Genomic DNA, 15,501 nt, shown 5'->3' on the forward strand with positions numbered 1-15,501 from the left:
TTTTTTGCTTGTTATCAAACTGAAAAAAAGGTCTGATCTTACAAAACTGAGTTATTTTCTCCTCTTCCCCCTCAAATATACATTTAACAGTTGAGGATCTAGGAGTTTCTTTAGCTTGCAAATTTGCCCGTACTCCTCCAGATAGTTCCTGTCAGACTGTTCTCCTATTTTGAAGCAGGCAGCACATATTACAAGATAGATGATCGTGTGCTGCCAGGACAGGAATTGAAAATTGCAAAAAACATTAGAAAAGGCAACAAACGGTATCATTTTAGCACTGGAGATACTGGCATAGGGTTGGAGCAATCAAGTACAGACTTTAGATCTATTCAGTCTCTGAATTCAAAGTACAGAGCAATAGTGTTGGAACAATGACGGTGCAACTGCAGAAAAACCAGCCAGTTGTGATTTTCCATTTGCAATACAGGTTTCCCTTTACTGCTGTAAGCAACCTACTTATAATGAGAAAGCTCAGGAAAACCTGAATTGTAGTATTGTAACTGAAGCAGCAACGACAGTAGAAGGATACCCAGGATTCAAAGACACAGAATCAAAAGACTCCAGTTCTACATGGTGAAAATACCGGTGCCATGCGGGCCAGTACTGGACCTGAAGAGTCTGACGGCATTCAGTTTGAACCTTACACACATTGCAAGAAGACAAGAGGGAAATGTGTAACAAATTTCAAAGCCACTGTATGGTTTGATTACAAATGACAAAGCTACTGTATGGTTTGATCCCCTGATGGTGCCAAATATGTAGCTAACATTCCAAAGGTACTGTTTTCTTGTATTTCTGAATTTGAAATTCAAGTTAAAGATTACATCAGAAAGGTCTACTTTCACTGGAAAGAAAAAAAAAAGGGTGACAATAGAGCTAATTTCCTCTGTAAGTCAGCACAGCTAGCCAAAGGATGTAGAATGTCCACATTAAATTTTTCAATGCAAAGCTATTTCAGGTTGCAGTTATTTTTCTGCTTTTTGTCTTTAAACATTCTATCTTCCCCAGAAAGCAGTATTTCCATTGTTCATTACACTGTATTATAATTCTCTATAAAACATGTTACATCTTAACTGTATTTAAATAAAAATTATTAATGCATCCATAAAATGAACTACAATCCTAAATAAAATTATGTTATTTATTGTTTACACAAATTATCCAATATCAGTGAAAGGTATTCTTAACAAAAACTTGAATTCTCATACTGTTGCATACAAAAAATACACAAACATTTACCTCTAATGAATTATTTTTAATTTAATATTACGCTATTTACCTCTTGAGATAATGGTTTCTAAGCCAGTCCCATTAATAAAGGCACGCTTGATGGTCTGTGTTTTCACATCAGTCCAGTATAAGCGTTCCTCAACAGCATCAAAATCTATGACCGTGACATCATCAATGTCAGGAACGGTGAAGGCTGTGATGAAGTTGAAGTATGGGTTCTCTATGTCCACCCCTCTTATTTCTGAATGTCTTGCATAAAGAAGAAATTTCTTCTTTTCTGTAGTGAAACAGGAAAACATCACTCCTCATCTTCCTTACCTCAATGGCTAAATGAAGTCAAATGAGAACAATTTCCAAATGTTTTATTAAAATTATATGAATGATTTAGGATTTTCAGAAATCCTGCAGCCTAAAAACATCCAAAACCCAAAGTATGTTATAGAGTATAAAATCATACGAAAAATATATTAATCCTGGATACTGGAAAAGATGTTACTATGCCAACCTATCAATATAGTCTTGTAAAAATCTAGGGAAAAAAGTTAAAAACTATTTTAAAACTTATATCCCTCTTATCCCAATCAAAAAATACAGCTGCATTTGCACATCATAACAGAAATCAACATTTGATATTGCAGGGGTACAGAGTATCACTGTAAGAAGAACGTTTTGAAAACTATGAAAGTTAGTAGGAATCCCTCAATGTATGTGTTAAAGGCAAAAAGAGGTGGGAAGAAAAGAAAACTTGTTGAATGTTAAAACAAATTCAGACATCCACTAATGAAAAGCTTGATACGTAAAATCAGTAAAGGCAGAACAGAACCCTACTTTTTACCTCAAAACTCTAAAATATTTTAGCAAAGGTCACTATATAAATTGCAAAGGTACCTTTTTTCTAATATCTTTTGATATGATAGAATATTTTTTCTTCAGATTTCCTAGACACTATTAATGGACACTGAGAAGAATACTGCATTACAAGGTTTTACAAATAATGGACACAACTATTTGACGTTTCTAGGGCTTTTACAGCTTAAAAGTGTTATAATTTTTTCTAAAACTCTCCTGCAAGGCTGCATGTTTAATATTTATTCTTCATTTTAGCTCTTAATCCTTGAAAACGAAACTAAGACAACTTTAGAAGAACAGGTAGAGATTAAAGCCATTAAGTACCTTTTTGTCATTCACGTTACTTGACTCATCATTTTCTGATAATGCTCTTTACACTATTAATCTTCCTGTTTTGCAAAGATAAGTTCCACTAGCATGTCATACACATGAGCAATAGAAAAAAATGACGAAGGTAGTAATATCAAAGCTCCACACACCTCATGTATTATCAATTCTCAAAAAATAACGTCCCTTTAAAATTTATCACTACAATGCACTGCAGAGACTATTTTTAAGATTATGTATTTTAATTTCTCCAGTTTAAAATCCTAAAATCAATACAATTTTCAGGTTTTGGGAGAAAAACTTACCATAACATGTTTTCCTGTCCACAGACAGTTTCATCAGATGAGGACACGCACATGCAGCACTTCTGTTGTGACTGATCAGACACATGTGCGAACACGGACCTCTGCCCTCATTAGCAGCACACGGATTAGAAGCTGGAATCATACAAGGAAATACACAAAATATAAAAACACCTTCTGGAGCTTGTCTTCATTCCTGTATCAATGTCTAGAAAATGTCACTGCCTATCTTCGTGTTATATTCTGATGTTTATTGAATTTATTCTAGAGGATTCCAAATTGCTTTTTTAGCTTTCGACTGAAAACAAACAAGATTTTGGGAAAAAGTTAATTCACATAAACAGTCCTAGAAGAGTTTATTTGACAGGGTTTTTATTATTGTTGTTCTGAAAAGTGAACAACAATTTATCTCCCTAAACCTGAGGGAGAACAGTAAAGAGAAAAAATGTAAATATCTATGGAGAAATTTAAATAGGCATCAAAAATCTAACCGCTCAAAACGTAATCCCTGTGTTATTTATAAAATTTAATGAACATTCTCCACTGTTTTCTTACCTTTCCCCCTATTCATTCTTTGCTGGATTTCTTACCCTGTTAATGCACTCAGGAGGTGAATGACCTTGCTTAGTTTTTCAGTGTACATTTTGTACCACCAAGCTCTATTCCCTCATCTAAATATTAAATTGCAATAATCCAGTTTTGGTTAAATACAGTCAAGAGCCAAATGATACAGTAACTGCACTGACATTAGTAACTGCTACTAACATTACAGAAGGCTGTATTAAAATTTTTTGCTAACTTACTTGCTATTGGTGTGACTTCTTGTGACATTTTAATTACACATAGTCCTACGTTAAGTGCGCGATATCAATTTTACGTCATTTTGCTGGCATAATCTATGTCTTTTGTCAAACCAGCATAAGCTAAACTGGGAAGAAAGTGGTGAAAATTCTTTCATGTAAAAAAGATGTATAAATAGTCACAGTTATCCACAATGAATACAGACGAGAAAATTTTTTTGCTGCAGCTTTTCCTTCTTTAAGGATGTCCCCAGGCTAGAACCAGTAGGCCTGGCTTCCATACAAGCCAGACAGAGAAACTACAATAAAGAATCAAATCATCAGATACATGAACAAATGTGATATAATGTGAGAAAGTCAGACAATTTTTGTATCACAAGCTCATGCTTCACCAATCACAGCTATGAATACACACGCAGGAGCTATTCAGATGAATTAACGTATTTAAATTCCAAAAGACTTTCAACAAATTCCCTAGATGATTCTTTTGTAAAGAAACTAAGCCAGGATGGAGAAAAGGAAGGTCCCATCACAGATTAATAACTTAATAAAAGACAGGAAGCAAAGGGTAAGAACAAATGTCTAGTTTTCAAAATAAAGCGATTCTCTGTGGCAGGGTATGCACCATTCAGGGTTTTCAAATATCTAAAAAAAGGTGACAAAAGACTAAATGAAATCCAACTATGAAAAGCTGTACAAGAGTTAATGACAAAATGACTGAGAAATAAACAACAGATAAAATACAATAAATGTACAACAACATAATAGTGAAAGAAACTGTACAAGTTACACGCACAGTGACGAGCACTTGAACTAGCGTCTGTACCATGACGAGATCTACAGTTTAACTACATGTGGTATAATAATCTTAACATCCTATTTGCTTTTTTACTGTTGTTGATTATCCAGCTGAGTTTTCATTCATCTGTTATACCTCCAACATCCTTCTCTGAGGCAAAAGAATTTGTATTTAGGAAATGAAAGCCCAATACCTCCCCCATTACAAGAGCTATGACATGCTGAACAGAAATATCACGTAGCAGGGTGAAAACAAACAAGAAGAGCTGCTCTCACGCAGGGCATAGTTACACTGCAGAACCGCCTGTCCAAAAAGCTGCAGACATCCAGACCTTATCTAAGTTCTAAAATCAATTAGAAAAGTTCATGTAAGAAAAATCTGTCTAAAATGAAGACATTATTTTAGGTTCAAAAGCTGAGGCACAGATTACTGGGAGCTTACAAGGTGTACTGCAGGAGTGTGGCTCTATCCTTCTTCAGCTCCCCACTGGCCTGTGGGTGTTGCACCTCCACCGTTGTCAAAGACAGGCTGCTCAGTCAGACTAACTCAGGAAAGACTCTTATTTTGTTATGATTCCTAATGAACACGTCTCAGTGTCCTCTTTTGTATCTTCAGCAGCAAACATTATAAAAATGGAACTTACACAAGGAGTAAAGGAGTCCAGTTTAACGTACTGAAAGTTAATTACATGTATTTTGCATATTTTGTAACACACAACCAATCTTGTTGGTGGTTTTTAAGTAAAAACGATGTACACAAATAGCTTATGATTAAATCTCAAACTAATAAAATTTAAAAAAATTCCCCTCAAAATAAAATAACCAAAACTTTGCTCATGTGCATCTTAAGCCACCTTTCTGTAAAAGGTTATTTAGTTTAACAGCTGGCAATACAGGCCTCAACAGAATACCGTAACAAAATCACTTCTTGATTCCGACAAATACCAGCTGAAAACTTTTCTACGGCTCATACCTTGCCTTGAGGCCAGCATCTCTCTGACTGTGGAATACTGGCTGACACATCTTCCTAGGCTGCGGTCTGTCTATAAAAACAGAGCATCTCCCAAAGAGTTGTGTGGCCCCACTCCAAACTGAAACAGTTCATGATAGCTATTTTTGCTAACAGTAAGAAATAGCTAATAAGAAACTCTTCCACTACTGTGGACCATAATTCCTCAAATCCCAAAGTAGCAGAAATGACGAACTACAAAAAATAGCAAAAATTGTTACTTAAAACGGGTGCACAGGGATGCACATTTATTCCACCCATATTTTAAGATACCTGGGCATACACACTCCTTAGTCCTGTAGTTGCACAACTTTGTTAGCACAGTGCGTAGGATAGTAAATTCTAGTAAGAGGCATATTTCAAAGAGTAATGAAACCCAAGGAAATTGATATTCACCAGAAAACTTGGTTACATTCTTGTTTAATATAAGTACATTATTATTTTTAAATAAAACCAGGAGATGTATGCTGTATCCTGACAGCATTTGTCACAACATCTTGCAAGCTAGATTAAGATCACTCACCTCAAATCCCTACCCATAGTTGTCATCATGCCTAGTTTCAGGAACTTAAAATCAGTTGTATTCATGGTGCTCTTTTTTTCAATATATACTATCAGAGAGCTTTGCATTCTTCAAAGCTTCTCCCTACTAGTCTGTAGGGAGAACTTTACTTGCTGGTAGGCATTTACATCAGAGCTACATCTATATTCTCCTATGTGTAACTAGTGCAGAACTATGTTCTAGGACATTTACAAAGCCATACGAAATTGTTAGGATGTTTTTAAACAAAGACTGCCCAGGACTCACTAACATGGAAGTCTGAATAGCTTACTGTACATTACAAACCCTGGGCCAAAAGAAAATCAGAACATCATTTCTTAATATTAAAGAACAAGTATAATGTATCAGAAAATCTTAACTACATGATATGAATTTTAAATTCGTTTCTACTACCATCAACATTTCAGGGAAATGAATTGAAATTTATGTAGAGGCCATGGAATGTTCTGAGACTACCTGGTGGTCCCCCTCTGGTGCTATTTTTTTTTTCACTTTCCTATATTTACATACAAATTAAGTCATTGTTCTTTGTATATTTTGCAATAGAAACACACATTAAATTGCCTTTCCAGCATTATTGCTTTCCAGGGCAATCTCAAAAGCTTCTACAGATATGGCCTAGCTGTGTCCTATAACAACAAAACTTAGTTTACTCATAGATAGTGCACCTAGTGGTATATCTTGCATCTCAAAATGTTAAGTTGAACAAACCTGCAAACACTAGAAAAACATGGGGAAAAATGTATATATACACGTAAACATGTATATATGTATATATGCATATATTTTAAGTATATATTCACAAATTAGGCATGCATTATTATAGATACATCTATAAATATGCTTTATTCACATTCTCGATAACCTGCATCCTTAAACACACTTGCACTAAACAATCTACACAAAGTCAAAGGCAGCTGATGGAGAATTGGAGACAGTGAAGTTACTGGGGAAGAATGAACAACTTATGGAAAATAGGAGACAGTAAGACTACTGCAGGAGAGTATTTGCTGGAGTAAACTTACACATATGTATAACTAATAAGAGGGCAGCTCACACAACTAGTATTAGTATTCACAGCTCATTTTGTTTTGGAGGATATCTTTTGCTGTTTACAAATAATCCACAAGTTATAGATTTAAAAATACAGAAAAGCCTACACAGGCTAAATTCTTCCCTCTGACAGCTGATACAACCAATAAATCATTTGCTAGTGCTCCATCTCTGCTAAGGAAAGCTATATTTAAGAGTTAGACCATCTTGAGAAAGCTGAGATTCTAGCTGAGGATCAGAGGTTCTGAACTCTCTGTCCCCTTTTTGATCAATATTCTAACACATCTGTTTTCAGGAACAGGTTTTGTACATTACCAGCAATAGCATAATAATGTCTTCCTGTCCTATACTTGGTTTTGTATCTTTAAATTAAAATTTAAACACATTTTTATGCATGTAGCTATAGTTGTAACTAAAAAATCCACTTTATTGACCATTAGTAACATTTTGCCATTTCATCTGGGGGTCCACTGAGAGAATGACCTCCAAGTATCCATCTGACAAAATAAATGAAGACATTCACTCAAAAATGTACTCTTCTGATCCGTATCCTATCATATACCTTCATTACTACTTCAACTACTATCTTACCCTCATTATTTCACATTGAATAAATGCAAATTCAAATTTCCAAAGCCCCCTAATAAATGATTATGTAATAATAACCACTTTCCAACTATTTCCATTAACATTTGTAATTCCCAAGTCTTGGACTTTGAAGGGCTCAGTATTAAAAAGATCAGAGAAAGAGGTAATATAAAGCCCAATGAAATGTGTGTTTTAAATGATCGTTTAAGTGGTGGCAATTAGCAGCAACAAGAAGGATATTGCCAGTTGTCAGTACTGTACTAAGCATCTTGGATTGATCTATCCTCAACTGGACAGTGCTTGGGGAAGAAAGGTGGTATGAGGGAAGGCAAGAAGCCACATTTAGATCGGTAGCAAAGAGCACTAACAATAAACAGGTAGGTATCAGAAGGAAATCACAGCAAAATGTGCTAAATCCCTCTGTATTTAATTTGGTTTTAATTACTGCTTATGTTATAGGCAACGTGCTTAGATAGAGTCTATATATCGCAGTAATCAAAGTTGGAACATTTATAGTTGAAAATTTCACATCATCATAACTTTACCTATCTGTTTGTGTTTATAAGCCTTACAATCCTTACAGAAATAAAATACACGGTTGTAATGTAGAAAAATACTAAATGTGTTACTAATGGGCTACTCTCTGATTTCTTTCTTAGTCCTGATGAGCAGTTGTTCACATGTATGAACACTGAAGTCAGTAATTTAAATTTCTGGACTAAATGTTCACCATCTGAATGAGAGGTTTACCATCCAGTGATAAAATCATTTGAAGCTTCAGCTGAAATTAAAAGGAAATCATTACTCCTTTTGCCTATATAAAATAAGAGAAAGCCATTGTAAATCTGTCTCAAGGAGCTAAGTTTTAGCAGGTTCTTGCATATTTCATTGAGAATTAAACAGAGTATTTCATTAAATCAGATAGCTAAAATTCAATAGTTATTATGTGTTTGGTGATCTTCAACTACTAGAATTTAAAATAGAACAGTATCAATCTTGAAACTGAAAACTGACCACATTTCATCTATCTAATTTCAAAGCCTATGCACATACCAGCTTTCTATAATTGTGTATCAGTTTTCTGGTGTTATACAAGTATTGCTAAAGAAGTGGAATGGAAATATATACACATCAGCAGGTAAGTTTTGTACACATAATGTTTGGAAATTAAAATTACAACATAATGTATCAAGAAATAATTAGAGAATTTCCTATTACTTTTAAAATAATGTATATTCTGTGAACTTCCTTTCAGTTTGGATAGTTATTTACACCAAAAATAAGTTTTTATGTTTCTTGAAGTTTTTGACTCGGAACTCATGCCTCCTGCAGGTTGAATCTACCCTCCTATGCAAAACATACTATGTTAATTTGAAATTGCAAGTTGTAAATGTTACTGTAAGGTAAGAGCTGTTAAGTGAATGGGATATGCTTTTGAAAAGCTTTAATTTATAGATAAAACCCTACTTAGGCTGTTTAGGTAGAGCAGCAGTCTGTACTGGTAGAATCTAAATTACATAGTCCTAACAGAAAAAAACAAAGAAGACTGAGAAGGAAATAAAGACAGAGAACAGAATTAGCAAATTAAGACAATTATAATACAGAATGAACATTTATTCTAATAAAAATTGTATACATGGCTCATTACACAGAAAAAATGATCTTACTTTAGGAAGAAGTATGAGAAAGACAGCTAACAGCTTTTGGCAGACTAGTTATTTCAAATAAATAAAATTAAGGTGGAAGTCTTTTAAATACATGTGGTTCTGTAATATATTTATTACAGAACAAGAATAAGACTTGAAATGGACAATATTCACAGACACTGACCCCATGAAACTACTAGTCCAAAAAACCTGTAATACCACCCAAGGAACACTAGTGTTGAACACGGCACTTAATTAAGAATTGTTAGTTCAAGACAAATTTACACACAAATACTTGCATATAAAAAGAATATCTTCTTCCCCTCAGCAAAATAATAAATAACTATTCTACAAATAGATAATTACCTTGCGGCTGACGACTTGGATGATATATCTGAAGATCAAATGGCTGAGCACTTGTTTTTTGTATTACACTGACATTTTGGCCAGTCCACTTATTAGCTTTTGCCAGTGTATTGGTCCGCCAATCAGTCCAATATACTTCACTCCCATATAAAGAAACAGCAAACGGGTGAGAAAGATATTCATGACCTCGTATGATCTCTATCATGCCTGTTCCATCATATAATGCAGAATAAATAGCATCCGATCTACAAGATAAACCCAAACTTGCGATTACATACAAATTTTTAAAAAATCTACACAATCGTTATGACACTGGTGCAAAATGTCATATATTCTGATACTTACACACTGGTAAGGCCAAAGAATGTTTACAGAGCAATCATTAACTTCAGAGCTGACAGAGTACACATTATTAATTTCTTAACTAGTGATAAGAATTTCTGTTTTGCTTGTGTACTGTTTTTAAAATTCCATGTAGTGGAAATACAGCAGTAAAGCCAATTTCCATTCACATGAACTTAGAGAAAAGGTACTGCATAGCTTGGGTCTTCCATGTTACTAAGTGCCAAGGTGCAGCAAGGGCTGGCTGTTCCCTAAAGGATGAGGAGTCAGGAGCATGCAGGATAACATGTCCAGCAAGGCAGGGGCCTTACCAGCCACAGTCCCATCCTACCGCAGCCACGCAGGGCGAGCAAGGCAGGCTGGGGTTGGCAGCCAGGTTCAATCAAGAGTCCAGATCACTAGAAAGTTTGTGGTGATGAGGCAGGTCTGAGGTCAAGCCAGGAAATCAATCTGCAGGTCAGGGTCAGGATCAGGTCCAGTGACAGTAACTAAGGTCAAACACAGCCCAGTGATCACCAGGCAGGTCCAAACTGATGAGGAAGGCCTGAGGGAAGGCTGGGAAGTCAGGGTCTGGACCAACAGGATCCATGGCTAAACAGGGGCAGGGCTGTGGTGGTGCTGGAGACCAGTGCTGCTACTGGAGTCCCTGCAGGTGTAGGGGCTGAAGGCCCCAGGCTGAGCTGAAAGGGTCCTGGTCCAATGTCCTGGGCCCTTGGGCAAGGCGTGTGGCTGGAGGCCTCAGGTGAGGCTGGTCAGGGCCATTAATGCCTACTGGTGCCCTCAGGGCCCTGACAGTATGATCATTAATTGGTTCAATGACTCTTCTTCTCTCAAGAACTTAAGCAAGATTTCTCATACAGTTTCTTCTGGATTTTAACAAAATTTAGCATTCACCCACTGAATGCATCAAAGGTACTCCCAGTAGTAAATGGCTATACGTCAAAGACTGCAAAGGACACAGAACTGAACCAGGAAGACATATATAATGGTAATACAGTTAAAGAAATACACAGAATGTATATTCCATTTGCAATGTAGTTCACATTTTTATATGTAAGAATAAGTAGTTATGAACATGTAACAAGGATATCGTTATCTCCTTACCTGGCATCTGTCCACACTATTCTTTTTTCAAAGTGATCCACTGTAAGGCCGTTAGGCCAGGCTCCAGTATCCATATCTTTATATATAATCTTTCTTTCTGCTCCACTCATGGAAGCAGATTCAATGCGAGGAAAATTTGCATCCCAGTCTGTCCAAAATAGAATTCTGGTGAGAGGAAAAGGAAAGGAAAACAAATATAAGAACATCTTAAAGCTTCCAAAATTTTTAAGGGGCTCAAAAAGACTAAAGCTGGAAAAAGGTTCATATATTTAAGTGTCTTAATAAGGAATATACATAGATGAATTTGGGCAACTATACAAATTCCCTAAAGTTATAGGGTACCATGGAGAGAATGTTTCATTATTAATGTTTCATCAATTTTAGAGCAATCATGAAACTGAAAAGACACCTCTCTTTCAAAGTCTAGAAGAGTTCTCTTTTTCATGTCCATTAATACTAGTGACAGCTTCTCTTGTCTTCCTTCTACAATTTGATACCCAGCTCATCAAAAAATGATTCTGAGAGCCTTTGAAAGCAATCCACAGATGAGGAGGATGGGGAGGGAAGAAAGGGAAGAAAGGTGATGTGAGGTAGCAAGGATATAGGAATATGATAAAATAGAGATTTCCATCTATTATTAAAACTGTTCCAAATGAGGACCCCTGGATTTTGGCATGTCACTGTGGGATTTTAAACAGATTGGTCTTGCTAAGAAAACTGGAAAAGGTATTGTATGGTAGGTATGTACTATAACTAAAGCAGTTTCATGTTAAATAGTAGAAGCAGTTTCACCAAAGGACAAAAATACATACTATTTTTAACTTACTAAGTTTTCCAAGATGCACACAATTTTTACACCTCTTAAAGGAACAGAATACATTTGATACGATAACTTTGAAGTAGTTTTAAGTAAAAACTAACTGCAGAGACATTGGCCTATAACAAAGCTTTTGACAAATAAGGATTTTGGACAATTTCAGTCCTTAACACATTCTCACAAAGCCTTTCCACTTAGTGCCTGTGAAAAGTAGTATGCAGTGTTTTTAAATAACCGCTCAAGCAAAGGTATTAATTCTTTGACAATTTACCCACACACTTTTTCAATACCCCCAAACGTATAAAGTGGGTATTTACATCATCTACATTAACCTTCAATTCAGGTTCTCTGAATCAACTTAGCAGAGGCTCCAAGCTCCTCCCATGGACTGGACAAGCAACTGAATGGCACCCAGATTCGATGACAAACACAAAGCACTTTGTGTAAGCACAAAGGTGCGGGGGGCGAGGGGGAAGGCAAAACCAACAGATTTTCCAGCATACAGCTTCCATTTCTGCACACAATAAAATTTTAAGTAAGTAAATTTATTCTCTGAAAATAAAATAATATAAAAAAAATCTCAGCTAGACTACTTGCATCAATCGAATTGAAAATAAAATTGAAATGAGGAATTGTTAAAGACTGCCTCAAGGAATGCTACAAAGAACCACTTTATTTCTTAGAATTCAGTAATTGTTATAAACAATTCTTATATAAATTGAGAAAACTGGATACATATATTGCCAAGTATAACACATGTATTTTTTTTTTTTTTACGACAATGGAATGGTAAAATATACAATAATTGACAAAATTTCACTAAATGCTTCCCTAATTATTTTCAAATCACAGCTTCATTAACACTATGCTTCCAACAAGTGAATAATGTCATTATCTTCAACAGCATTTACTGTTCAGAAAGCCTAAGCAACTTCAATGTTCTTTTCTAGCCTTACAAATTCATGAAAGATCATATATGGAACTTTATTGTCTACAAGTGAATAATAGTAACAATAGAATAGGAATTGGAGGTTCAGACTATTTGTACAATTAAGAGAGACATTTTCGAAAGAGTTTAGGCTGAAAACAGAGAAAGATATAAACAGTACTAAAATAAAGCTGTGTACCTTCTATTACCAGGGCCTTTTGTGCCACCATAAGTACAGGGGGGATTCCCTTCATCCATATACTAAAATCTTGGAAACTTTAAATGATTAGTTCGTATTATGTTATGAAATCATTTTTATCTTGCCATGGAGCAACTTTGGACACAGACTGATCAACTATAAGCAGACCAATAAGCTGCTGGCAAACACAGCAATGATGTATCCAAAGGAATCTTACAAGAAGCCTTTGCAACGTGTTGAGTTAAGAATATCTATAGTCATTAGATTTCAGTGATTTCATATATAGGACAATGAGATCAAAAAAAGACTATTAAACTCTAGATTGAGTTTTATTTAAATATAGCTTAGTTCATGATTTTTTTGCAGGTGACTGGGGTAAACAAGGTACGTACCCATGTTAGCACTATTTGCGAGTGCCTGATTGTGACCCACTTTTGTATGAATATACTTAATTCAAAATGGATCTTAAAATAATAGTTATAAATGCCATATTAATGAAAGATTTTAGAGTCCCTTTCTGAAATTCCATTAATGGCATATAAAGCTATCCACAATATTAACTTAACTCTTGATAGCTTTAATTGGTTGATATATGTAACAGTTACATGAAAAAAACATTGATTTTTTAGGAAGATCAAGTCTTTAGGAAGACTAGATCTAGATATACAAAAAAAGAGAGCTGAGCATTTGTCACTCGTACTAACTGTTAGACTATGTGATAAAAAGCTTCCCTCCACACAGAGAAAGAAGCACTGAGGAACAGCACCAAGCTGGGGTAACCGAAATAATACCCTGAACTGGCTACTTCCAGGGCCATCACAGGAGAGCGATGAGCCCACTACGGCTCGTCTCCGCAGACACAAGGAGCTCAGGGCGCAGAACACAGCACCCCTCACCCAGCAAGATAAATCCCGATAACCTGAACACAGCCCCCGCCCTGGCCCCTCCCAGGGCTGTCCAAGGCCAGCCATCGGCCCCGTGGGCCAGGGGACACCCAGCACTGTGATCAGCTCTCCAGAGAGCCTCGGGGTATGGGACACGTTGTGGGATGCAAGGGAAGAGCACCCTGGGATTGCACAGGACTTATTAGGGGATGTCTCGGGGTGCAACCAAAAGGTGGGGAAAGGGAGAGATCAAGGAGATCTGGGGAGGAACGAGAGTGGGGAAATCGAGAGATCAGGGGATAAAAGTGCAGTCTGTCCTGAGCTCCTATTAACCCCTATTCCTAGCTATTTTGCTTGGTGAGGGGCTCTTATTTTGTGTGCATGGATGGGTATGGAGGTCTACATGCCAGTAACTGGAGTCAGACAACAGGTTAAAGCTAGGCTCGTGTTTGGGGTGCCAGCAACTGGAGCGAGTGAGGGTCTCAGTGCCAGCAACTGGAGTGGGGACCATGAGACATAGGGCCTGTGTGTCTGTGGTGCTGGCAACTGGAGCAAGTGAGGGAATGTGTGTCAGTGTGTGATTAGCAGGGAATATGAAGCCAAACTAGCCAGCAAGTAGGTCAAGCAGCTTGGGAGCCAGGTATGTGCACATGTCTTTGGGAGTGAGGCACCTGGAGCAGCTGGCTACTGGAGGGACCAGGGGTCCAGGCCAACTGCTGGAGACACCGTGGGGTTTGGGGGTTGGCTGAGAGACCTGTTTGCACATCTGTGTCTCTGTGTGGAAGGCAACTGAGGAGAGCAAGGATCCAGGGCCAGCTATTGGCCTGACTGAGTGTCTAAGCCAAGCTACTGGAGAGACCCACCTTGTTTGCATGTATGTACTTCCCACTAACAGGACTTCATCCTCAGCCAGAGAGGAAGACAGAGTAAGGTCGCTGGTGCTGTTTGTGTTTGTGCAAGTGCTGAGCGTTCCTGTGTGCGCTGATCTGCGTGGCCAGTTGTGTGTATATGTACATACACTGTATATGTTTGTTTGTGTGTGTGGCTACTGGCACGACATGCTCTGTCTCACCCCTGGTGGACCTGGAGGCAAGGAGCTGGGCAGTCTCCCCTCCCTTGGGTTACCAGATTCTCTAACACAAACCTCTACTTTGAATCATCTTTGTCTGTATATTCACATTTCTTTGTGAAAAGATTGAAGAGCTGGTTCCACCTGTGTTCAGAGATTTTATTCTTTTCCCTCTTGTAACAAAACATAGCATACAGTTGCTTTTAACTTTTAAAAAGGCAGATTAAGATTAAGCCTTCAGTTTCAGAAGAGTGGTGATTTGATTTGGGGTTTTTTTTCACCCGTTTAATCTGAACAATTTATCATCCAGTTCTTCTGCCAACAGGATGTCCCTTTCTAAAGATCTCTGTAGATAAGCTATGTACTCTGTAAATAAGCTGTCTAGCATCTGACTTGAGAGGCTAGGGTCCTTACTTACTAAAACATGTTACTTCCTCATTCAGAATTTTACTTTTACTTGGAGTCTCTATCTACTTATATTTTTATGTCCACAGCAGTGAATACAAGTGATAGACCATATCAGATTTCTAAACAAAATTAAATTTTATGATTCTGCAAACTCTTCCAAATTTATCATATGATTTTTGGCCACTTTTAATTCGATTTCCTCTTTGAATGAAAAATAATT

The 15,501-nt window shown here is 36.8% G+C and overlaps 1 protein-coding gene across 1 annotated transcript in view; it reads right to left on the reverse strand.

Annotated features, from left to right (window-relative positions):
• The window catches only part of LRP1B (LDL receptor related protein 1B), a 752,762-nt gene that overhangs the window by 223,065 nt on the left and 514,196 nt on the right, over positions 1-15,501 (reverse strand). Inside the window, exons 26-29 of the mRNA XM_067299399.1 lie at positions 10,977-11,141; positions 9,531-9,775; positions 2,712-2,843; positions 1,280-1,507 (exon numbers count right to left, since the gene is read on the reverse strand). Coding sequence (XP_067155500.1) covers positions 1,280-1,507; positions 2,712-2,843; positions 9,531-9,775; positions 10,977-11,141 — 770 coding nt within the window. The remainder of the gene's footprint in view (positions 1-1,279; positions 1,508-2,711; positions 2,844-9,530; positions 9,776-10,976; positions 11,142-15,501) is intronic.

Source organism: Apteryx mantelli, chromosome 6 (genome assembly GCF_036417845.1).
Source record: "Apteryx mantelli isolate bAptMan1 chromosome 6, bAptMan1.hap1, whole genome shotgun sequence".
In the NCBI taxonomy this organism is placed as follows: Eukaryota; Metazoa; Chordata; class Aves; order Apterygiformes; family Apterygidae; genus Apteryx; species Apteryx mantelli.